This window comes from Pituophis catenifer, unplaced genomic scaffold, assembly GCF_029215685.1.
Source record: "Pituophis catenifer annectens isolate HBS135680 unplaced genomic scaffold, rPitCat1.0.hap2 SCAF_1, whole genome shotgun sequence".
NCBI classification, from domain to species: domain Eukaryota; kingdom Metazoa; phylum Chordata; class Lepidosauria; order Squamata; family Colubridae; genus Pituophis; species Pituophis catenifer.
Genome location: NW_027256881.1, coordinates 197,949,000 through 197,969,750, shown reverse-complemented (window position 1 = coordinate 197,969,750; position 20,751 = coordinate 197,949,000). Strand labels below are relative to the sequence as shown.

The 20,751-nt window shown below is 36.5% G+C and overlaps 2 protein-coding genes across 6 annotated transcripts in view; one reads left to right on the top strand and one right to left on the bottom strand.

Annotated features, from left to right (window-relative positions):
• Positions 1-13,553, top strand: part of SSB (small RNA binding exonuclease protection factor La) — a 21,025-nt gene extending 7,472 nt beyond the window's left edge. For all 3 annotated transcript variants that reach the window (XM_070937425.1, XM_070937506.1, XM_070937341.1), the window contains exons 4-12: positions 2,256-2,430; positions 3,987-4,094; positions 4,190-4,290; positions 5,382-5,453; positions 5,539-5,581; positions 7,716-7,856; positions 8,855-9,041; positions 11,561-11,689; positions 13,022-13,553. In XM_070937425.1, coding sequence (XP_070793526.1) covers positions 2,256-2,430; positions 3,987-4,094; positions 4,190-4,290; positions 5,382-5,453; positions 5,539-5,581; positions 7,716-7,856; positions 8,855-9,041; positions 11,561-11,689; positions 13,022-13,122 — 1,057 coding nt within the window. In that variant the 3' untranslated portion in view covers positions 13,123-13,553. The remainder of the gene's footprint in view (positions 1-2,255; positions 2,431-3,986; positions 4,095-4,189; positions 4,291-5,381; positions 5,454-5,538; positions 5,582-7,715; positions 7,857-8,854; positions 9,042-11,560; positions 11,690-13,021) is intronic.
• On the bottom strand, positions 13,117-20,751 carry METTL5 (methyltransferase 5, N6-adenosine). 3 transcript variants are annotated; one of them, XM_070937632.1, is made up of 8 exons: positions 20,697-20,751; positions 19,663-19,772; positions 18,944-19,058; positions 17,693-17,874; positions 16,196-16,278; positions 15,866-15,917; positions 15,355-15,404; positions 13,117-13,237 (listed from the first exon to the last, which is right to left on the bottom strand). In XM_070937632.1, exons 2-8 carry the CDS (start codon positions 19,769-19,771, stop codon positions 13,169-13,171), a joined length of 660 nt encoding a protein of 219 aa, XP_070793733.1. In that variant the 5' UTR covers position 19,772; positions 20,697-20,751; the 3' UTR covers positions 13,117-13,168. The 3 variants fall into 3 exon arrangements, with proteins under 3 accessions (XP_070793733.1, XP_070793821.1, XP_070793906.1); XM_070937720.1 differs by lacking the exon at positions 20,697-20,751 and adding an exon at positions 20,344-20,677; XM_070937805.1 differs by lacking the exon at positions 20,697-20,751 and having other exon boundaries at positions 13,117-14,869; positions 19,663-19,893.

The window sequence follows — 20,751 nt, the reverse complement described above, 5'->3', positions numbered from 1 at the left end:
GATATACTCAGTGGGTTTTTATATGGCATGGAAAAAAGTCTACATTTCTTATATGTCTACAATCATAACTACAGAAGTTTGACTGTTTAAATCTCGAAAGTTGTATGTACTTTCATTGCTTCACATAAAAGTAGTTTTTTACTTCTGTGCTTTTGATATTAAAGTAAGCCTATATATGGAAACTTACGGAGGGAATAGGTGGCTTTATGGAATTTGAATTATGATGCAGAAGGCTGCTAGTGGAAAAATGAATGGTTTAATTCTGGGAAAATTGGTGGTAATGGAAAAGAGGCAACAAAATGTCAATCCATGAATTTCTTTAAACTGGATTTTTCTTGTCTATCAAATATTCTAGTTTAATTTACATTCATGATTGGTTTACAACAGGGACACATAAATTAGAAGCTATAAACAGAATGAGCCCCCCCCCCCCTGTTCTGCTCCCCCCAGGTTTGCCCCCTTTGAGGTTAGGTTGTACCGGAGTTAGCAGAGAAAAATAATTAGGGATTGAGAATTCTCCCAGCATCCATGTCTCCTGCACAAACGATTATATCAGACTTGGACACAGATATCCTAAAAAGTCTGGGTCTGCTTGTTTTGGAGCCCATTCAGCTATGTTCTAAGAAATGACAGATCATTAGTAGCATAGACAGGTAGTTCTCAACTTTTTTCAATTTATGACCACAATTGTGCCCAAAATTTATGTTGCTAAGTGAGACATTTGTTAAGTGAGTTTTTCCCCATTTTACAACCTTCCTTGCTATAGTTATTAAGTGATTCATTGCAGTTCTTAAGTTAGTAGCACGGTTGTAAAGTGAATCTGGCTTCCCCATGTCAGAAGGTCGTAAAAGGGGATCACATGATCCCAGGACACTGCGAAGGTAATAAATATGAATCAGTTGCCAAGTGTCTGAATTTTGATCACATGACCATGGGGATGCTGCAATGGTCATAAGTGTGACGAATGGTCTTAAGTCACTTTTTGCAGCGATGTAACTTTGAACGGTCACTAAATGAACTGTTGTTAGTTGAGGACTACCTGTAGTTGTCAGTTTGCTGGTTCTCTTAGAATGTTGTTTCTGGATAAGCGCTCAGACAAAACAACACTTGGGATGAGGAGATTGTGGATTTAGGAAGAAGGTGGAGAGCAGACCTCCTGATGCCAGTTAAGTGGTCACTATCCTGAGTCTGGGTCAATTCCTGTGAGGGACATTTCATGGGCAGAACAAGTAAGTCCAGACTGGAGATAAGAATCAGTAGGTTGAACATGTTCAGGGCTGCTTTGAAAGGGGTTCATCTGTAAGGAAGAATAACAAGATGGCACATTCATTAGATGAATAGAATCAAGGGTGAGACAAGGGTGGCAATAATTTTCACTGGTCTGCTCTTTAAAGTCCATTTGTGAGGAAATACCACCTATAGGGTGAACATCTGGAGCGTTATAGAGAGGTGGTGTCCCATCAATCAGCTTGGTATTCCTTTCATCTGTTTGGATGAATTTTGGGCTGGAGCGCCTTTTTTTGTTTGTTTTGTGGAAGTGTTAGGCACTCGGAAAATGAACTTGTCAGCTTTTCAACAGGACAGCTAGAGGGTAGCAAAGTATTAAGAGATTCATTTGCAGCAGTCTCTGTCTGAAGCATTGACTTAACTGCCTCAGGTTTGCATGTGGTGGTTTCCTGGTTTTCTTCTATAGGGAGGGCTAGTTCTTCCTTATCTTCCGTAGGGTCAGCTGATGTCTGTGTCTTCCTTAATGCCTCCTGTGCTTATCTGGACCTGACCTTGAAGTTGGTGGAACATTCTGCTCTATAGGTGGTTGCTGGCTGATGTTACAAGCTCTGGAGCTTATATTATCCTCCTGTGGGAGCTTGGCTCTCCTCCCAGAATTTGGCAGAGACTGCAAACTGCTATTGTGAAAAACACATGCAGATGTGATTTGAAAAACCCAAGAAATGTTTACATTTAAAAATCACTGAAGGGAGTGATAAATGGTTAAAAGCTAATATTATTCTTTCAGGACCTTGCCATCTGGGAAGCTAAGAATTTTTTGTAAGATTGCTGGAATATACTGCTGAAAAAGTTGTGAGTGGCAGGGTAGTACTATTCCATTTTTCCACCTACCCTCATTGAGAGGATTAATTGCAGAGATTGCATACATTTCATTTAAATGTCAGAAGATGTGTGACTGTCAGAAGACACTTGACTGAGGCAACAAAAATAATATAATAAAAATAACTTCTTTATCTTCTGTTTTGTAGGCTAAATCGCCTTACAAAAGACTTTGATGTAATAGTTGGGGCATTAAAGAAATCGAAGACCGAACTTATGGAAGTTAGTGAAGATAAGACTAAAATCCGAAGATCTCCAGACAAACCGTTGCCTGAAGTTACTGAACAATATAAGAATGCAATTAAAAGCAGATCTATATATATTGTAAGTGGAATATTGTGAATTTCAGGTTTGATATGATTGATTCTGCCTTTTCCATCAGGGTTTTCTGTTTAATGGACCCAAGAACGTGGAAAGGATTCCAAATTCTATTTAGTTGATGTATGATGAAGTCCCCTATAAATAGAATATACTCCTTTGCTTTTTCAATAACTCGCATGACTCCCGATAACTTACTTCATATCACAAAGCAGTCCTATGTTTCAGCAAAGAATGTATTGTGTTTTAATCTTAGATTCTCAAGAATTCTGTTTATAATTACCACAGTCATAATAATCTAAAATCGCTCTGAAAAGAAGTTCTTATTTTTCTGAGCTTCTTTATTATATATTAGAAAAATGATTCAAATTGTTTAGTTTGATGTGTGTATATTTAGATACTTACCTATCATGCTGTTCCTTGCAGGGTAAGTATGTAAAGTAGAGAAGGAATGAGGACTTATGGTATAACATAAGAAAAGGAAACATCGCTAAATTTATTTTTTTACTGACCCTTCACTGTATCTCTTCTATACCTTTCTGTTGTTGTAACATATCTCTGCTTTCCCTTTCATACACTGCTTTATATATTTACTTTTGTCCTTTAAAACTCACCTTGCTTTTTTTGAGGATTTCATCAATTCTAATAATTCTTTCTTAGTCTTCCCCTTCCTTGTGACCCCTTCCTATTTCATCTGCTTGTTTGGTTGGATTTTGATCTTCTTTCATTTTCTCCAGCTGAACAAAGTAGCTGAAACTTTTTTTGTATTCATTCTGCATTCATTCATCCACCATTCATTTTTGACGGTATCTCTTCCTGTTTGAAAACATATGTTTATTAAACACCCCATTTCTCCCATATTCAACTTTTATGTTTCTCATACCATAACCAACTCTCATCCCCCTCTTAAGAAAGTGGTAAGAAGTACGTTATTACAAATAACCATTTTCACTTCTTGACATAGGTACTATAGTACCCTTTCACCATCGTTTGCTTAACTTAAAGTTTTTCAGCCCATTTCCCCATCTTTAAGAAAGGTGCATCTTCTAGTACAGCTGCCCTCAACTTTTGGGGCACCAGGGAGAAGTTTCATGGAGAGAGGTTTTTCTGGGGACCGGTGAGGGCGTGGTTTCCCTTGCTGCCTGCATCCCGCAGATAGGGCTTTGTTTATTTGCACAGAGCGGTTTCTGGCATACCGTGGCCTGCTGGCAAGTCCACAGACCAGGGGTTGGGGACCCCTGTTCTAGTAACATACGTACAATAAGTTTTTGGTCAAGCAGACTTCTCTTGATCTTCAGTATACAATATTTACGATTGTTGTTGAAAGTTTTATTTTTCTAAGCCGTGAGTTTTATTTAAATCTGAAGCCTTTGCTGTAAGTTGTATGGTTTCTGCTCTGTGTTAATTATTTACACACAAACTCAGTAATTGATTATGGAGGAACAAACCACATTAAAAGCACTTATTGCTTGCATATAATAATGGAACTTTTTTTCTGCACTGCACAGATCGGTAAAATACTGAACTTAAATATGAGAATTATTTAAACTTTTATTTTTCAGAAAGGTTTTCCATTAGATGCAACTTTAGATGATATCAAAGAATGGCTGGATTGTAAAGGCAAAGTAGAAAACATTCAGATGAGGAGAACACTTCAGAAAACATTTAAGGTAATAACCTTTGAACAGAATTCTATTAACTCTAAATTTCCTAAGGCTGTATGGGATTCCAAGATGAGATTCCGTTCTACTTTTACTTAATCCAGGGATCCATTTTTGCAGTATTTGATACTGTTGAATCTGCCAAGGAGTTCGTTGGGACGCCAAACCAAAGATATAAGGACACAGAGCTGATTGTGCTTTTCAAGTAAGTATCATTTCAGTTCTGCATTTGGATTTTGACATGAGCTTCATGCAAACCTTCAGATTGGGGGGTGGGGTGGGGGGGGCGGCTACTTTTTGTCTTCAAGACTTGTTTTTAAAATCTTGCTATTTTTATTATTTTACAATATTACTGCATGGGATTTACATATTTTTCTTCCCACAATTAGTTTTTTCCTGGTGTCAGAAGAAGACCCAGGGACATTGATTCTATGGTGTTACAGCACTTTCTGTTTATTTATTTTAGAAAATTTATATTGGTGCCTACTCACCCATGGCGATTCAAGGCGGCTTACACGAATATAAAAATGTTTTATTACATGAGAGTATGCTAGTAAACCAAGTCCATCAGTTTATACAATGGGTTTGGCCACCTTTTCTTCTTTTGATGATCCTTTTCTCTTGAAGAATCTTTTGAAGACATGTAAATAGATATGGATGGGGATATCCATTTTTTCCTGAAACTTTCTTTCTTTTGGACCTCCTCATCTCGAATTGTGGTAAAAGGAGAAGAGCTAAAATGAGAGGCTATGAATTATTTGAGGTCATAAAATCTCTCCCGTTTCCTTTCAGATATTATTTTTTTAATCTTTGATCTTTATAGTAGATTCATGGCATGTCTTGAATCAACAAGTTACTCTGGGTCAGAATCATTTACTGAACAAGGATTTATTGAGTAAATGTCTATGGAGATTCTGTTATCCAGGTCATGGTTGTCCCAAAGGTGCTTTTTCAAGAGAAAAGTGGACTTTCTGTTTTTTCTTTGAAGACGTTTCGCTTCTCTGAAGAGCTGAAGAAGCTTCTTGGATGAGAAGCGAAACGTCTTCAAAGAAAAAACAGAAAGTCCACTTTTCTCTTGAAAAAGCACCTTTGGGATTTATTGAGTACTTTCTTATTTTATTTGCAGGTTAAGGTCAGACTGTCAATAGCAATTGGCACTAGTTGCCAACTAAGCTAAGATTAGGTATTAATGCTGATTAATGTTTTCAAATCATGGCCTGAAGATTTCATAGTACTTTAGTACTTTTCGGTAGTAATCCCAAATGCAGATGCTTAACTGGATTATATTCTGCGCAGGGAAGATTACTTTGCCAAAAAGAATGATGAGAAGAAAAGGAATAAACTGGAAGCAAAAGCAAAGGCTAAACTGTAAGTGACAATGTCAACTTTGAAATTAACTCTCGGCTTTTGTGCCCGAGTTTTGTTATCTGACTTTTCCTTCTTTTTATAACAGAGAGAAGGAAGAGAAACAGAAACATGCTGAAGAAACTGAAATGGTACATTCCCTTTGATTTCACTGACTGTATGGTCCATTCTGGTGGTGGCTACATTTTTCCATGCTTCGGTGGCTACATTTTAGGCTACAGTGGTAAAATAAAGAGGAAATTGCTTAGACTAACCACAATCTGATTTCCTGAAACTAAGGCAAATGGGAAAACTTCACCTGGATACTTCAAATCAACAGCCTTTAATGGTTACGTGTTTACCAGGCTCAATTCTAAAACATATACCCCGGAGGAGGTACCCAGTGCAATTCTTCCAATAAAGTGAAACTCCTTGATAGATGTGAACCTTGATAGATATTATTTTCTTTTAGAAATAGGCCCATAAAGGCTTTTTACTGGGTTTAGGATGAATCTAATGAAGTATATGAAAAGAAGGACCTTAGAAGCAGTCCTATGGTTTGTGGCTCGCTCATTCTATGGAAAAGGCCGTCCTGACAAAGGCAACCAAATCGCTTGCAAAGGCTCATAGAATGTATGTAGGTATATGAATAAGACTGTTTTCCCCAAATAAGCACCCAGAAACTGTTGAGCTACATTATCCATGTTGTATAGTATGTTGCATTAAACACTAATGAACGTTTTGCTATAATTTATCTGAAAAATGCCAGCTTGGGAAGGCTGAAGACAACCATTTACTTCTTCAAATTTGAAAGACACTTAATGCAGAAAACTGTATTCCCCGAGAACTACCAAACTACAAAACATGTTCATTTTCATTTGTACCTTATTGTAACTTTGAGTAATAGCCATACCTTATGCTAAACAAACCCACCAGTTCTGCTCTCACACTGCCAAAATCTTAGAAAATAAGATGACGATATAAAATATTTTTTCCAGTCTTTTAGAGCAACGGTTCCTAAGATTAGGTCTTCAAATGTTGTGGGTCTTCAACTCATATCATTATCAAAAATGGTCATCAGGATTCTACTCATTAACAGTTGGAGATCCAAGGTTAAGAACTAAACCTTCAGGCAGAGGAATTTCATATAAGCTATTAAATGAGCTGCGATGGTGCAGTGGTTAGAATGCAGTACTGCAGGCTACTTCTGTTGACTGCCAGCTGCCTGCAATTTGGCAGTTCGGGTGGCTCAAGGTTGACTCAGCTTTCCATCTTCCTGAGGTGGGTAAAATGAGGATCCTGATTTTGGGGGGCAATATGCTGATGCTGTAAATCGCTCAGAAAGGGCTGTAAAAGCACCGTGAAGCGGTATATAAGTTTAAGTGCTATTGCTATATCTTCATGGGATGAATACAGTATTACTTCATTGGATATTCTGCATACAATATTTTGTTTTCATTATCAAGCAAGGATGAAGCGTATCACCTAGAGAAAAATAGCTATGTTGAATCAAACTTATGGGCAATGGGAATATTCAGAAAAGCACTGTAGAACAAACCAAAGTTGTTCCTACTATCTTCTATGGGATTTGGGGTGTGGGATGTCTGGAGAAATGAACCGGCTTTATGAGAATCTGCTTCCACACACCTCCAGGCCACTTTCCCAGTAGGTAGGACAGTAGTCCCTAGCATTCATCTCACTTACTAGGGAACCCTTGTATCAAATTCAGATACCGCCCATCTACTATCCAAACGGGCAGTTTATAGATGAAACCATTTAAAGGAAATGCAGTTTAAAAAAGAATTCAAAAGGTGTAAAAAATAAAACAAGAGCAAAATTGAAAAGACAATTTAAAAAACCATGAGAGCAGCCTCAAGCCATCAGCCAACCCCAGGGTTGTGTGCCACTCTTGGATCCCCATGCCATTTGGCAAAGCCGGGTTTTCACGTTCTTCCAGAAAGCTGAAATAGTGGGAGCCAATTTTACCTCCGAGGGCAAGATATTCTATAGGATGAGAACAACAGCCAAGAAGGCACTTTTCCTAGCTCCCATCAATCAACATTCTTTAACAAAAGGGGTCTGTAACATAACACTCCCTGCCTGACCGGTGGGACAGGTCAGTTGTAACTGGGACAAGATGGTTTCTCGGGTATATTTTTTTTTATTGGATACATCTTTATTGATTAAATTATGGAAGGATCTGAGGGCAGTCTTTTTACTGAAATCCAGTAAATCATCTAGGACATAAGTATCTTACACATTTTTTCCTCTTTTTGTATTCAAAAGAAATATCTGGCAGAGAAACAGGGATGCCTGCTGAAGTTTTTTGGTGACTTGGAAGATCATACTTGTCGAGAAGACCTCCATGCTGTTTTTTCAAATCATGGTGAAATCAAGTGGATAGACTTTGTCAGGGGTGCAAAAGAGGTCAGAAGGGTTACTCTGATATTTCTAAATGATGAAATGTTAAGCAGATAGGTGGCACTCTGTTTTCAGGGCTAAATATGCATAATTTGAAGCAAGGACTATTGATTCTTTTACTATTCTTGTTCATCTCCCTTGAATTTACTGGTAGAACATGTGTTAATGGAAAAAATCTTAATGGAAAAAAACTTGATAGATTTTTCAACTATTCACTAGAGAAGTAATTCCCAGTAACACTGCAGAACACAAATGACTTTCTTGTTTGCTAAGCAATGATGGCCTTGAAAATTCTAAATCCTAGATAAGTTGCTCACTGCAACAATTTGTTCCCTGCCAATATATTCCTTGATGCCTAATTTCTTTTTGTAGTCAGAGAGGCAAGTATCTCAAGGATAAGGGAGAAATGTGCAGATTATGTGTTGCTTTCTGCAGCGTCTGCTTTCTGCTTTTGTCAAAGAATATCCTAAGACAGTTATCTGTCCCCCAAATGAGTTATATAAATATTCAGTTCTGTTGAGTAAAACGAAGCTTATAGAAAACTTAATTCGCAGCCACTGTTGCTTCAAGCTGTAAATCTCTAGGATAGTGATGGCTAAACTTTTCCAGACTGAGTGCCCAAAGCACGCCGAACCCCCAAAATGCAATGCACGTGCCCCCCGCATGTGCGCACGGCCCTTTGCGTGCGCCCCCCGCACATGCGCGCCAGAGATTCGAAGACCAGTTGGCCAGCGGGAGGCACACACACATGCGCAGCAGAGCTGAGCTAGGCCGACAGCTCGCATGCCCACAGGGTGCTGCGTACCACTTCTGGCACACGTGCCATAGGTTTGCCATCACGGCTCTAGGAAGATACTATTTTCTGGCTGATGGTTGGAAGCAGCCAAATAGGGGTTCAGAACTATCCTATTGCCCAGGAAATTGTCAATTGCAAATATCCTATTGTAAGCATGAAAATGGCTGGATGGTGCCTGCAGTGATTCAAATTATATTTCTGTATACAGGGTATCATCCTGTTCAAGAGCAGTGCCAAAGGTGCGCTGGATAAAGCCAAAGAAGCAAATAATGGGAAATTACAGTTGCGCGAGAAAGATGTCACGTGGGAAGTGCTTGAAGGAGATGTGGCCAAAGAAGCACTGAAGAAAATCATGGAGAGCCAGCAGGAGCTGTTAAACAAAAAAAGAGGAAAAGGTGATTTGTTCCTTTAAGGCATTTACTTATCATTTAATCTTTCCTGGAAGTTATACTTAAATTGTTGAAATGGACTGTTCTCTTCTGAGAGGAGTTCTGATCTAGTGAGCCCATCTGCTTGTGTTAGAAAGGAGGCTCCATTTGTCTTCAGTGGCTCTGGAAAGGACCAGATTTATACGCATACAGGACAAGCCACGAGAGCAGCCTGTCCACAGTGGTGACAAGGAAAGGAAGGAGAGTCCTCAGCCCCTGTTATTGGGCTGAGGGAAAAATTGGTAAATGCAATGATCTAAGCTCTATAGCCCAGCCAAAGGCCTTGCTTTTGAGTAGCCTATGGCTTTCTGACATTGAAGGAGGTAATCCTTGACCAACAAACCAATTTTTAAATACTATATCAAGACATTAAAAAGCCTCTGGTTGGCTTTTGGTTTTAAATACCTCTTCTCTTCAAAAATGGATAAACATTTCAGATACAGCCTTCTGGTGATATCATCACTTGGCTCTTAGAGTATAATTTTTTTTCTTAAAAATAACCTCTGGCCAAAAGATGTAGAACATCAAATTCTTGGTAATAGCCTCATTCAGGAAAGAACTGCAGACTTTCTTTCATATATTAGATAATTAGGACAACTAATTCACATTTTTTTAAAAGAGCAGCCTAGCCCACAGCAGATTCTTTGTGGTACTACAGGGGGAAGAAATGGATTTGTGGCTTGCCACTAATTCTGTACTGGGACCCATATCTGCGTTTTTGTATATTGTATGCTCCAATCATTGAAAATTGGTAGTTTCTTTACCAACGAAAGCTTTTTCATTACAGAGACATCCCCTTTTGGGTTTGTGAGTCTGTTTGGATTTGTTCAAGTTGTACATTTTCATCTTTCAAGGTTCCTTCCATTTTTAGATACATTGTTGATCCAAGCATGTTCTTCAGTTGACCCAACAAAGATCTTGGAACGATTATTACTTACAGCTAGGCCTCAGGATTTTTCCTACTAAAATGTGACTGTAACCACTTCCCTTGTGGTTTCTAGAAAAGTCTTTTGTTACCAGTCCATGATAGCAAGCACACATTTGATCAAAATATAAACTTCTGTTTTCACACATCACCCAGAAAGTGGGGTTTTCCTATAAAACCTCTTCTATAAATCTCAGAATTGTTTAGTGGTTTCAAGAAAAGGAAAAAGAAGCCATGGGTACACTCACATCAACAGGTCCACTGAACTGCCATAGTCCTGCCTCCCCCCAGCCATTGTTTTTTTTAGGGAATAAAGTAAATATGAATCATTGACTAATGTCTTAGATATCAGTAATCTTAATAGCTCTACATTGGTTTAGATGATATCAGATCTCAAAAATTATCTATAAATCAAATAAATATAAATCATATTTAAATTATAAATCATATAAATCATAAATTATAAATCATATAAATTAAATAAAAAAAATTATCTAGCTGCTAATGATCAAAGCATAGTTCCTTTCTAACAGAGTAGCCTTGCTGATGCAAAGTTTCCAGGACTTTTAAAAAGTTCTACTAGCAAATATCCTTACCTGCATAGTGCAGTCTTGCATAGATCTATGGAAGGGTAATCACGGGATGGAAGGCATCAAAAGCACTCAAACGTCCTTAAGCTTTGGTTTATGTCAAAAACTGAAGTAAAATACTTTTTTTAAAAGCAGGCACTCGCCCTTTTTCCTAGTTGGCTTTCCTCCACTCCTTTAAGGTAACATAACTGTACTATTTAGTCTTCTAAATCCTCTCCTCCTTACAAACTTAATCTCTTTTAAAACCACTTTGTTGGTAGAATGCCTGGAGAAGAACAGTATACGCTGGAGCAGATTTTGTAAAATTACTTCGTTGATAATCCCAGTATCTTGCTAATAGTGCCTTGTATTTCACCAGCTGGAACAATTAGAAATATACAAATCTTAAGAGGAAAAATTCTGTAACTCATGCCAGATAGTGCACACTCTTCATTGCCATAACATAGGAAAACATGTTTAATATCTTCTTAATATCTATTTATTGCTATCAGAGCAGCAGCTATCTCAGTAGTCAAACAAATGAACTGGTTATTAGAAGAGTCATTGTATTCACTAGGAACTGTACACTAGAGAAGAGCTTCCATTCATCTTAGATAATGCACAAAAGGAAAACAAATGAGAGTCAACCTGTTTGGGTTATCTCCATACACCAGGTCACCTACAGTAATAAGCTGTAGTTCACAGAAAGCATCAGTGTTCCTTTATTATTCATGTATAACTGGAAATCACTAAATCTTCTTTCCATTGTGCACTATGAGCACTCCTTTGGATATAAGAGGGACTAAGGGATTACTCTTTACATTTAGCTAACACGGATACTGGCTGTATTGGCCGGAAATTATGGAAACAGTAGTTCTACCTGTGGTCCAAATTGAGGAGGGCTATTTTATATGATTGCCTTCCCTCTTACTGTGAGGAATAAATTTCTAAAGTGTGATGATCTTAATTCTGTACATACCCTTTTTCGCCAGGTCGCAAAGGCAAAGGCAAAGGTGGCAAGGGAGCACAAGACACACAAGACAAAAAAGTGAAATTCCAAGGCAAGAAAACAAAATTTGAAAGTGAAGATGAAGAGGAGGGTGAAGATGCAAATACCACAGGTGACTTGTCTTTGTGGAACAAGATACCAAAACGTATAGGTTATGATGGTGTGCTATTAAGTTATTGTCAAAGCTTCTGTGTTAATCTTTGTTAGCTGTTTGGAACTTTGCTCCCCAAAACAGAGTTGTGTAGGCTGTTGGAAATTTGCCAGCTAAAAGAGTTTGTAATATTCAGAACCATTATTTTAGGTCTGCAGCATTCTTTTTGGAGACTACACATTCTGCATAAATGATGAATCAGACTGGAAAGCTGAGTTTCACATCCATGGGTTGCATAGCATGAGATTGGAATGTCTATTCCTTAGTGGTTCTCTCAAATTTGTTAATGTAAGCAGTTTTGTAATCTGTTCTGAGAAAGAGACCAAATTAAATGACTATGGTGTCATTTAATATATAATACAATACCCTGAAAGGGCTCGCAATCTGGGAGTCCTCCTGGATAGACAGCTGTCTTTGGAGGAACATCTGACGGCTGTTACCAGGGGGACCTTTTATCAGGTTCGCCTGATTCGCCAGTTGCGGCCCTTTCTTGATCGGGATTCCCTGTGCACAGTCACTCACGCCCTCGTCACCTCTCGCCTTGACTACTGTAACGCTCTCTACATGGGGCTCCCCTTGAAGAGCACCCGGAGGCTCCAGCTGGTCCAGAATGCAGCAGCGCGGGTAGTGATGGGAGCAACATGGCGCTCCCATGTAACACCACTCCTGCGCGAGCTGCACTGGCTCCCGGTGGTCTTCCGGGTGCGCTTCAAGGTGTTGGTTATCACCTTTAAAACGCTCCATGGCATAGGGCCTAGCTATCTCCGAGACCGCCTGCTGCTACCGATGACCTCCCATCGACCCGTGCGCTCCCACAGAGAGGGCCTCCTCAGGGTGCCATCAGCCAAACAATGTAGGCTGGTGGCCCCCAGGGGGAGGGCTTTCTCTGTGGGGGCTCCCACCCTCTGGAATCAGTTGCCCCCGGAGATAAGAAGAATCCAGGACCTCAATGCCTTCCGTCGTTCCCTGAAAACCTATCTTTTTCAGCAAGCCGGGTTGGCTTAAGAAGAAATTTTTAAAATTTTTAAATTCTTTTAATTAGTCTGCGATTTTTAATTTTTTGGGCCAAATTTTATATATATTTTTAAATGTTTTAATATTTGTATTCTATGTTTTTTATCTTGGCTGTACACCGCCCTGAGTCCTCAGGGAGAAGGGCGGTATATAAATTCGAAATTAAATTAAATTAAATTAAATAAATTAAATCAATCAGCTTACTATGACTTGACTTATTTACTGTAGGTCTGATTGTGATTGTTGTAGCCCACCATGACTGAAATCTCAATTTTACAGGGTCAGCAAGTCCCAAGAAAAGACCACTTGAAGAAGACAAGCAAGAAGAGCCAGCTGCCAAACAGCTAAAAACAGAAAATGGTGCTGGAATTCAGTTGTAATACTTCAAAAACCATTTAATGCAATTTTTATTATTTTAATACAGTTTTAAGTCATTCCACCATCCATCTTTTTTCCCCCACAAGAGAATCTGATAAAATCTACTTTGATGTCTACCTGTAAGACAAAGAAGAAAATTACATTTTGAGATTCTTTCTTGGAATAGTGCCTGATTTAACATGCAGTTTTAAAAAAATATCTGATGAGCCTATAATTAGGCTGAAAGAAAAGGCTGAAGAATCAGAACTGTATCCTAATATCTGTTATGTACAAAACTTTTATTGAGTAGTGTATAACAAATATCAGTATCTTGTGTATTCAAATTTTGTGAATCTTTGTGTTCAGTTACAGATGTATCAAATTGTATTGCTACCTTTAGTTTATTGGAAGAAAAAAAAATCTATAAATAAAATAAAGCAACTATGTAGAGTTACCATGAGCACTTAACTCCAATTTTATACTTGTCTTCAGTGTTGCAATAGAATTTTCTCAAAATATAATACTTTTCTTTGTATGACAATGACATAAAGTGTCGACTCCAATAAACAGATGTTGCTTTAGGTTTTAGTGCAGAGGTGTCTAAATATAGCTTCTGCTCTTCATATAGCAAAATCCAATATAGATTACATTATGTGATATAGGAACAAGGGAATTGATCTAGTAAAGCCAATCATGAATACACCCTGCCCATAACAACTTTTATTTCAGAGACCCTAAAAATAGTATTGTAATGTATTATGAACAAAAGATGTCCATCGATTCTATGCTTCTCTACATGTGAAAAATCTCATTTAGTTTTAATTTCTAACGTGCACCCTCCACAAGTAAATGTGCTAATTTGAGAGTTTATTATAATTGTGATCCATCTTCTTGGATTTGTGGGCTGAACTTGTCTTAACCAAATAGCTAGATCCATATTATTCCTGTTCTTCCCAACTACGCTACTTGTGATAGACAAAAAGCAAATTAAAACAGAACAGATATAGGATGCTTCCTATCTTGTAGATACTCTTCCTGGTACCACTGTGGAGGACTCTAGAAATACTATATTTTGTTTTGCTTGTTCACTGTTGTTAGCTAAATAGTTAATAGTGACTTGAGAATGCAGGTAGAATGGAATGTGTGTGCTAAACAGAAAGATTGCATAGGCCTTTCAATCTGAAGGCAAAATGAATTTGGGGTTTGTACAGATGCTCAGTTTATACTTGTCTGCAAATGCTTTAATATGTAGATTTTCCTATGATTACACAGTTGCTTGGCACAAGATCCCAAGTTTGACTTAAGGAGTTTTAGGCATGGGCTAAATGTGTCTTCCTGCACACTCCAAAGCATCTTTTTTACTTTATGCACCGGTACTAAAATCCTGCACAGCCCCAAACACAGAATTTTACACTCTTATTAATGTGCACTGGGGTTTGGTACTTAAATCAGTAATACCATATTCTTTCAAGGTTGAATGCCTATGCAAATAAAACATAATACTGCATTCTGATAATTCTGCTACCCATCTGGATCGGCAGTGATTTTGCAACAGGGAAATCTGCATGATTCTCCTAGCATTTGTTATTATGCACCCCAGCTTTGCATTCCTTTTACGAGGTTAATATTGTTGGTTTTATCTTCTTCTCTGACAGCATCAATCTTTTCTGAGTAGGGATTCTCACTTGTAAGTCTTCCTTATTTATCATACAACACATCAACTTGTCACTGAAAGATTAGGAGCCACATCATTTGATTGCATCAGTAATCCTTTGAAGAGCAAGAGAAGAATGATTTGGTGTATGTAGTAAAACAGGTTCCATATTGTTGACTAGGATAAGGCTCTAGAAATTAAATAGTGTGTTTCTTCTCCCTTTTGTTTAGATCTTCAATTTTGTTTTTGCTACAAGGTTATATGTATATAGAGCAGCGGTGAAATCCATTTACCTTTGCTACTGGTTCGGGAACGGGAGTGCGCTATGCGCATGCATGCCTCTTCTGCACATGCACAGAACCTTCTGCACATGCACAGATGGTTAAAAAAAAGGGACATAATGATGTTGTGGGCGGGTGGGCGGAGGCTGGTGCTACCGGTTCGGCAAACCGGATAGAACGGGGGGGGGGGGGATTTCACCGCTGATATAGAGACATAGTTCAAACTGAAACATTTTTGTCTATGATCATTAGCATACAGCTCTGTTATTTAGCAAAAAATTAATAGGTTTACTCTGAATTAAAAGTGGCCTAATACTTACTGATTTTTTCTTGTGGAATTTATATGATGCTGGTAGGTCATATCTCAGTTCTAAAAGTGAATTAAAAAGAATATAAGCTGTAATGGAAAATCAAATATATTTGAGAATTGATGAAATATATTAGCTGGAAACAATACATGCATGTATCATCTGAATATCTGACACTGGGTTATTGGACATGCTTATGATTACATAAAACTATCTTGTGTCTGATTGAGTAGCAACAGTTTAATTAGATCAACTTCTATAATGCAAATACTACCTATATTTAAGATACCATTATAAAATTATTTTCACAATAGTTTTGGATCTGCATATTTTCAAAAGTACAAAGGAAACAACTGTGAAACAATAGAATAAAATGATTAAAAGTAAATAAAACATGTTTTATCATCTATTTAAGACAGCTTTTATAAAGGTATTTGGTATCCTATATAAAGATAGTCTTAATATTTAAATGGGAACTTTGTGTGCCTTTAAACTGAATTTAACAATAATAACTTGTTCTTACCTGCTACAACTTCCATTCCTATATTCCATTCATCTGCTTTTTTCTGAATATGCTGAGCATGGAAGGAATGCAAGATATTAGAGGTTCTCTTGATTTTGATCTCCCTCCCTCTCTCTCTCTCTCCACTGAAAACTAAACTTCTACATTATGCACAAACTGTAGAGTGTTATAAAAAGTTTAATTGTAATATATCTTGAATATGCTGTTAATAAAATGTCTTAGGCTATTCCAGGAAACCTGATTTCAGCATCTTATGATTCTAGAACAGCCAAAATTTCTAATCTTGCGGTTTCATACAAGGATGCGTATTAGGACAAACTTTAGACCTACTTGTCGAGTTGATGTTTTGTGTAAGGAATACACAGCTATTCTTGCCATTTGCACAGCTGTCTTGAGAAAAGCCATATCCATACCTATAAAAATAAAAAAAGACTTTTAAGCCTCTTACTCAGTCACACTTAGTTGTTATTTCTCCTGAATTTCTAATATCTCAGTAGCCTGGAGCAATATCACCTACAGAAATAAAGTTGTCTTGTTGGTGTTAAGAAAAGCTTGATAATACAGTTAACACTGTATATTATCTAGCTTGGAGAATACACATTTTTATTTCAATACTAAGTGCCTAATTGATTTAAGTACTACAGTGACTTGCAACCACAACTGAGGCCAAAATTGTGAAGTGAGTTTTCCCCATTTTACGTGAATCACTGCAATTCTTAAGTTAGTAACATGGCTATTAAGTGAATCTGGCTTCCCGATTGATTTTGCTTGACAAGGTTTCAAAAGGTGATCATATGGCCACAGGACACTGCAACCATCATAAATATGAATCAGTTGCCAAGTGTTTGAATTCTAATCACGTGATCCTGGGGATGCTGCAACAGTCGTAAGTGAAAAACTCTCATAAGTCACTTTTTTTCAGTGTTGAACTTCAAAGAGTCACTAAATGAACTGTTGTATATGGAGTACTACCTGTATTTAATATTCAGTACTTCCCCTATTCTCAACAGACAGCAAATTGAATTTTATTAAACATTCCTGATTAGTACATATGTTTTAATGTTTAATCAGTTTAAACAATTCAGCTGTTACGTAACCATCTGTGTTTAGGTATATTGCATCAACTATTTCTTATATTGAATTAAAGTTCTAACATCAAGAGATAAGGGTTTGATTTCTGTCAGATATTTTTGATTAACTCACAAATAAATGTACTTAATAAACACATAATTGGTTAAATAATTATCTAGTATGTGCTAAAATATCAAATGCCTTAAATATAGAATGGAATGCACAGTCCTAAAATTTGTCAGACTGGGAAACAGATACTTCTGTTCAATTTTTTTCAATAAAAGTTCCAGTAAAATCATATTCTTATATGAGAAATGTCTTGCAATTGCAGGATTTGAAAAATCATGAATTGAATATTACCATGTAATTTAAGAAAATCTGTTCTGTAATGGTAGAAATGTGTTTATAAAATGGAAGCTATTTTAAAGTTATACTTGTTTTAAGACAGATAAAAGTAGGGACATAAAGGAATTGAATTTATGGATGATTGGTGGAACACAGTCTAAAAAAAATTATAGGGATAAGATATAAATTAACCTTGCTTACTATGAACAACAGAATGTAACAAATTCAGCACAAAGGTTTTAAGGTAGGGATGAAGAATGTTTATATTATGTCTGAGGTGAAAGACATCAATGGCAGCTAAGAGAAAAGGAAGTATTGGTTCACTGTGGCAGTATAGAAATGCTGTAAAATAAATAAAATTAGATAGCTTTTTCAGGAAGTTCATTCCCATTCAAGGAAAAAATGGCTAACCTTTATTGTGCTTAGTTCCAAAAGGAGGATTCATAATAACTGTATCAAATGTTTTGGACATTTTATTAGGCAAAGAACATACATTGCACTGAACCATGTCAACATTTGTAAGGTCAAATTCTTCAGCATTCCTATTAAATACTTCCAGTGCATTGGCATCTATATCAAATCCTATACATAACCTGGGAAAAATAAAAAGAGAATTATAGCAGCACATATTACTTTTAAAACATGTCAACTCTTACCATTAAACATCCATTTTAAGATTAATTTTAATAGTCTTGTGATTTTGGTTTTTTTTTTTTGTTAATGAAAAAATGAACTATTAGATTTCTAAATGTCAGTTATATAAATTTTGAACAACTAGTCAATGTGATTTCATCTTTGATTTTTCATGTGATGCTATCACATGAGTATGAGTAACTAAATTGCACTGTTAATTAGAATGTATCTAATCTGTATTTATAGTACAGGTAGTCCTTGATTTATGATCAATATTATACTTGTAATTAATTGAAGTCATTAAGTGTGATATCAGTGTGAAGTGTGAAATCAGGCACAGGCATGTGACTGTGCCTGATTTCAGAGTCTTCAGTTGTTAAGCAAATGCCACTGGTTTATTCAATGGGCATTTTTTTTGCCAAAACCCAGAAGTACATATCAGAAAACAGCAAAAACTACCAAAAATTGCAGTTGTGAGACTGTGGCATGGTGCAAATGACTCTCAATGCAATCCAGTTGTCAAGCACCTAAAATATGATTTGATCCAGATGTATGTTTGTATATGGCCATCAGAACTCTGGAACTACCGGTAGGTTGTAAGTAGTTCAGGGAGATTTGTCCTAACTTTGAATGGTCACTAAGTGACGAGTTGTTAAACATGGACTCCCTGTAGTTGAATTGAATGGAAAAGATCCAATTTGACCACTATAACCACATAGCTTTTCTTGGTGGTAATGTAGTAGTGGCTTGTCATTACCTTTGCTTTATTCGAGGATGGTTTTTTTTAACTTCGTAGTTTAGTTTACAGCCCAGGGATTTCCTAGTAATCTGATTCTGATTAGCTTTACTCATGGTTCATTAAAAACATGCAACAATCACTTTCTAAAGCTACCAGTACCATTTAGATGGACTTATTTAGAGATGACATGGCTCCTTGTTTTGACATTCTTTGTTTTGAAGTACCTCTGGTTTTCATCCTTCCTCATTAGTTTAATATTAAAAAAGCAATAAGAAAATGAGATTTCTTACCCTGCTCCCAACATGGCACTTCCAATGCTCAGTATGCCACAACCACATCCAAGATCTGCCACAATCTTGTTTTCAATATCATCAAATGTATTATGAATTGTATAAAGCATACATGCTGGAGAATAGACACATAGGTAACAGGTTCAGAGCAAATGCAAACTATACTAAACAAATGTGTGAATAAAAGCCATCTGATTTATTTCTTCATTCAAGCAACATTTTATTTTATTCATCCATAAATTAATATATCAGCAAACTTTATAACAGTAATGTAGTATAACACCTAAGATGGCTACAATATGTCTAAAAGGCAAATAAAAACAAACTCAAGTGGCTCACACAAGTGAAATGCCAAGGCTTCCAAGGAAAAACCCTCCTTAAATTTAAAAATCTAGATTGAGAACAATGTTTGTTACTCCACTGAGCTCACCTTATAATTTTTTACCCAAGTACTGATTTTTACAGGTAGATAAAGTATAGGAGAGAATCTAATCAAGAACTTAACAAATAAACTTAATAGGCATTCATTGTATAGGAGACTTTATCACTTAAACTTTAACAGAATATTAAATTCCCAACTTCTAAGATTCTTGGAATAAAACAATCAGCATTATTATATTACATAAAGAACATAATTTAATGATAACATTTAAAGTTAGCTGTTAGAATATGTATAGTAGACCAACACTATATACATGACAGAGAAGAGTAAAATTTACCTGCAATATGTGGCGGAGTCGGATATTGTTCAAGCAGGAGTTTTGGATTCTCAAAGACATCAACTTGTTGCAAACAACTCTCAAGTTCTTTAAGTTTTAACTTTTTCATACTTAGGATTTGATATTTATAATCAGTTACATAATGGGAAAGAATGAATATATACACACAAATATTAATGGTTGTTTCCTAGTCTGTTTTACTTTACTTTGTAATAATCTCAATAAAAATGTTTTTTAAAAAAGCTTAAAAAAACATTTTAAAATACAAGAAAACTCAAAATTTATTCATATGTATATTTCATAATTCTTTAAAAAAAACCCATCTCCCTTGGATGACAAAATGGTATCCAACAAATAAACTAGTTCATATTACAACAGACTAATCATCTGGATTTGCATTTCATTATGCTATAAATTATGCTCCACAAACCATAATGGCTGTATTAATACAACACACTAAATTAAAAATATACTAAACAAGGGAGTATTTTAAAATGTGAAACCAGACGGGGGGAAAAATCTGTTAATTTTTATGCTCAAAATTAAGTGTTGCTTAATTTTAAACATCGCAGAAAGACAGATGACAAATTCAATAAATAAAAATAAAATAAATAAAAAATGGAAGAACTATCTAATAGAATAGTTAGGAAAATTTAAAATGTTCCAAAGTAAAGACCTTACATTCTTTCAGATGGGCATGGATGGGAAAAATTGGGGGAAGGAGGTAGCTACAACTTCATACTTCTGAGTTTATAAACTGAAGTTAATTCTGGGAAGGATTATTGTATCCACCAAGTCTCTTTCCAGTCGAGCGTAGACTCCAAGTGTCTTAATGGATATAAGCAAATAATTTCCTGTTTGTTTTTTCCCCGAGTTTCCATTAATTCTGGAATAAATTTGCTGAACATCCTTATACATGAGGAAAACGAAATTAACTGTTTTATCTGTTTATCCAAATAGAGAAATTATTTATACAAATAATCGCAAAATCTCCTCGAACCTCCACCTCCTAGAAACATAGAAAACGCTTTTACCTCTCTACCCTTTTCTCAGCGATCACGTATTTCCGCTTTGTGCAGGAACTTAAGC